The sequence below is a fragment of the Salmo salar genome, chromosome ssa09, assembly GCF_905237065.1.
Source record: "Salmo salar chromosome ssa09, Ssal_v3.1, whole genome shotgun sequence".
Classification (NCBI taxonomy): domain Eukaryota; kingdom Metazoa; phylum Chordata; class Actinopteri; order Salmoniformes; family Salmonidae; genus Salmo; species Salmo salar.
Window position 1 is genome coordinate 44,436,522 of NC_059450.1, and position 3,979 is coordinate 44,440,500.

The window sequence follows — 3,979 nt, forward strand, 5'->3', positions numbered from 1 at the left end:
TTACTCTTTGTAGATGAAGTGAGCTAGCAAAGCAGCAACAGTTTAGCACAGGTGAGGTGAGTCAAAGGGGCTACATAGCAAACAAATACACTGCTCAAAAAAATAAAGGGAACACTTAAACAACACAATGTAACTCCAAGTCAATCACACTTCTGTGAAATCAAACTGTCCACTTAGGAAGCAACACTGATTGACAATACATTTCACATGCTGTTGTGCAAATGGAATAGACAACAGGTGGAAATTATAGGCAATTAGCAAGACACCCCCAATAAAGGAGTGGTTCGGCAGGTGGTGACCACAGACCACTTCTCAGTTCTTATGCTTCCTGGCTGATGTTTTGGTCACTTTTGAATGCTGGCGGTGCTTTCACTCTAGTGGTAGCATGAGACGGAGTCTACAACCCACACAAGTGGCTCAGGTAGTGCAGATCATCCAGGATGGCTCATCAATGCGAGCTGTGGCAAGAAGGTTTGCTGTGTCTGTCAGCGTAGTGTCCAGAGCATGGAGGCGCTACCAGGAGGCAGGCCAGTACATCAGGAGACGTGGAGGAGGCCGTAGGAGGGCAACAACCCAGCAGCAGGACCGCTACCTCCGCCTTTGTGCAAGGAGGAGCAGGAGGAGCACTGCCAGAGCCCTGCAAAATGACCTCCAGCAGGCCACAAATGTGCATGTGTCTGCTCAAACGGTCAGAAACAGACTCCATGAGGGTGGTATGAGGGCCTGACATCCACAGGTGGGGGTTGTGCTTACAGCCCAACACCGTGCAGGACGTTTGGCATTTGCCAGAGAACACCAAGATTGGCAAATTCGCCACTGGCGCCCTGTGCTCTTCACAGATGAAAGCCGGTTCACACTGAGCACATGTGACAGACGTGACAGAGTCTGGAGACGCCGTGGAGAACGTTCTGCTGCCTGCAACATCCTCCAGCATGACCGGTTTGGTGGTGGGTCAGTCATGGTGTGGGGTGGCATTTCTTTGGGGGGCAGCACAGCCCTCCATGTGCTCGCCAGAGGTAGCCTGACTGCCATTAGGTACCGAGATGAGATCCTCAGACCCCTTGTGAGACCATATGCTGGTGCGGTTGGCCCTGGGTTCCTCCTAATGCAAGACAATGCTAGACCTCATGTGGCTGGAGTGTGTCAGCAGTTCCTGCAAGAGGAAGGCATTGATGCTATGAACTGGCCCGCCCGTTCCCCAGACCTGAATCCAATTGAGCACATCTGGGACATCATGTCTCGCTTCATCCACCAACGCCACGTTGCACCACAGACTGTCCAGGAGTTGGCGGATGCTTTAGTCCAGGTCTGGGAGGAGATCCCTCAGGAGACCATCCGCCACCTCATCAGGAGCATGCCCAGGCGTTGTAGGGAGGTCATACAGGCACGTGGAGGCCACACACACTACTGAGCCTCATTTTGACTTGTTTTAAGGACATTACATCAAAGTTGGATCAGCCTGTAGTGTGGTTTTCCACTTTAATTTTGAGTGTGACTCCAAATCTAGACCTCCATGGGTTGATAAATTGGATTTCCATTGATTATTTTTGTGTGATTTTGTTGTCAGCACATTCAACTATGTAAAGAAAAAAGTATTTCATTCATTCAGATCTAGGATGTGTTATTTTAGTGTTCCCTTTATTTTTTTGAGCAGTATACATCTGTTTATTATGGATTGTCATGACGACGTTGGCATACGTTACGGAGTGCATTGACTCCGGCTACGCATGTACATTTCCCGCTGTTGACGGGTGTCTCTACGGTTCACCAAACCCACGGACCGTATGTGTATGCAGTTTTGGGGTCACGGTTCGGTTTTGAAACGCCATCCACAATATTCATCATTCACAAGGTTCCTGGCATTGTCTGTTGTGACAGGATTGTTATGTTGGGCCTCAAGTTTCCACTCTGATGCTGTGTTTGTAACCAAGTGGAAGGTGGGAATTTACCAGTTGTGAAGTCATAAATACCGGTTGAATGCATTCATGTGATTTTAACTCGTTGAGAAACACAGATTGGCTAATGGCCAACAAGCTGCGTACAGCCATCATGCTTGTAAACAAATTGCAGTGTTCAAAAAAATATTAATATATTGCTTTTTATAAATAGTGTTTTGTTACATTTAACTGCCTAAAATGCTGTTATAGAGGCCATTTCCTTAGTAGGTGACAAAGGTAGTTGTGTGTTAATGTGTGTGTACTGTTCTCTCCTTCAGATGCCGTGGTGTCAGACCTGACAGTGTGTATGAGGGAGGACTCTGATTTCCTCCAGAACCTAGGTTCTCCCTCCTCCGCTCCCCTCCCTGACCTCCTCTTCCCCCTCTGCTGTCGCTCCTGTGGCCTCACCCTGGAGGGAGAAGGAGGAGAGACAGAGGGGGAGGGTGGAGGGCAGGTGTGTAATAAATGTTCTGAGTCTCTCATCTCCAAGAAACCAGGGTCCCCCAGCCCCACTGACACACTCCAGTCAGAGGCCAGCAAGCTGTACCGCTGCCCTCTCTGCCCCTTCCTCTCCCTCTACCCCAACCACCTGGCCCGACACGCCCACACCCACAGCGGGGAGAAGCCCCACCGCTGCCCCCAGTGCCCCTACGCCTCGGCCCACCTGGACAACCTGAAACGCCACCTCCGGGTCCACACAGGGGAGAAGCCCTACCGCTGTCCCCAGTGCTCGTACGCCTGCGGGAACCTGGCCAATCTGAGGCGCCATGAGAGGATTCACTCTGGAGCCAAGCCGTTCCACTGCTCTGTGTGTGGCTACAGCTGTAACCAGAGTATGAACCTGAAGAGACACATGTTGAGACACACGGGGGAGAAGCCGTACGGCTGTGCTGAGTGTGACTACACCACGGGACACTGGGACAACTACAAACGCCACCAGAGGAAACACGGACACAACACTGACAGCTGGGACAAACACACACACCAGGATACTACAGCAGCAGACAGTTGGGACAAACACACACACCAGGACACTACAGCAGCAGACAGCTGGGACAAACACACACACCAGGACACTACAACAACACACAGCTGGGACAAACACACACACCAGGACACTACAACAACAGACAGCTGGGACAAACACACACACCAGGACACTACAACAACAGACAGCTGGGACAAACACACACACCAGGACACTACAGCAGCAGACAGCTGGGACAAACACACACACCAGGACACTACAGCAGCAGACAGCTGGGACAAACACACACACCAGGACACTACAGCAGCAGACAGCTGGGACAAACACACACACCAGGACACTACAACAACAGACAGCTGGGACAAACACACACACCAGGACACTACAGCAGCAGCAGCAGACAGCGAGGGCTGGACCACACAGGAGAAAACGGAGAAACACACCACCACCACATACCACAGACCAACACTGGGTTCAAGAGACAGGGATCCATAGCCAGGGAGAGGTATAGCTGGGGGGAGGAGGTGTGTGTTTATTACACTGTTGACCCCTTCCTCTGTTCTCAGGCCTCAGAGGGGTGGGGCTTATCTCAGGTGCCTTTAGAGGCGGAGCTACATGAGCCATCGTTCTGCATGTGAATGCTGCGCTGACCTTTACCTTGGGCGTTGAAGGGCATGTGGGCGTGTGCCATTCAAGATTGATCTTGTTTTTGAATGGTAACATGATGTTTTTAATTCAGTGGATCCAATGTTTGAAATTATGTTTTGATTGAATTGTAGCCCATTTCAAAAATCAGGTTTTGTGTGACAAATATATATATTTTTTGTAAACTTCAATGAACCGAATTGTGAAAGTGTACACATTTTTATGATTATATTTGAGTTATTTTCTTAATCATTATTTCAACAATATTTCACAGCTGAGTGCAAGGCTACTCAGAGAATGTACAGGGCCACAGTAACTGTCTGTCTGCACACGCTGCCTTATCCATCTCTCCAATCCTGAAGTAAAGACCTTAAACTGTTTTCCTTTGTGGGTTTATGCTTGTAATAGG

General features: G+C 49.7%; 1 protein-coding gene across 4 annotated transcripts in view; it reads left to right on the forward strand.

Moving 5' to 3' along the window:
• The window catches only part of LOC106611411 (zinc finger protein 513), a 30,850-nt gene extending 26,900 nt beyond the window's left edge, over positions 1-3,950 (forward strand). For all 4 annotated transcript variants that reach the window (XM_045723697.1, XM_045723695.1, XM_014211597.2 and 1 more), the window contains one exon: positions 2,216-3,950. In XM_045723697.1, the coding sequence (XP_045579653.1) occupies positions 2,216-3,420 (1,205 nt within the window). In that variant the 3' untranslated portion in view covers positions 3,421-3,950. The remainder of the gene's footprint in view (positions 1-2,215) is intronic.
• Positions 3,951-3,979: the final 29 nt, after the last annotated feature.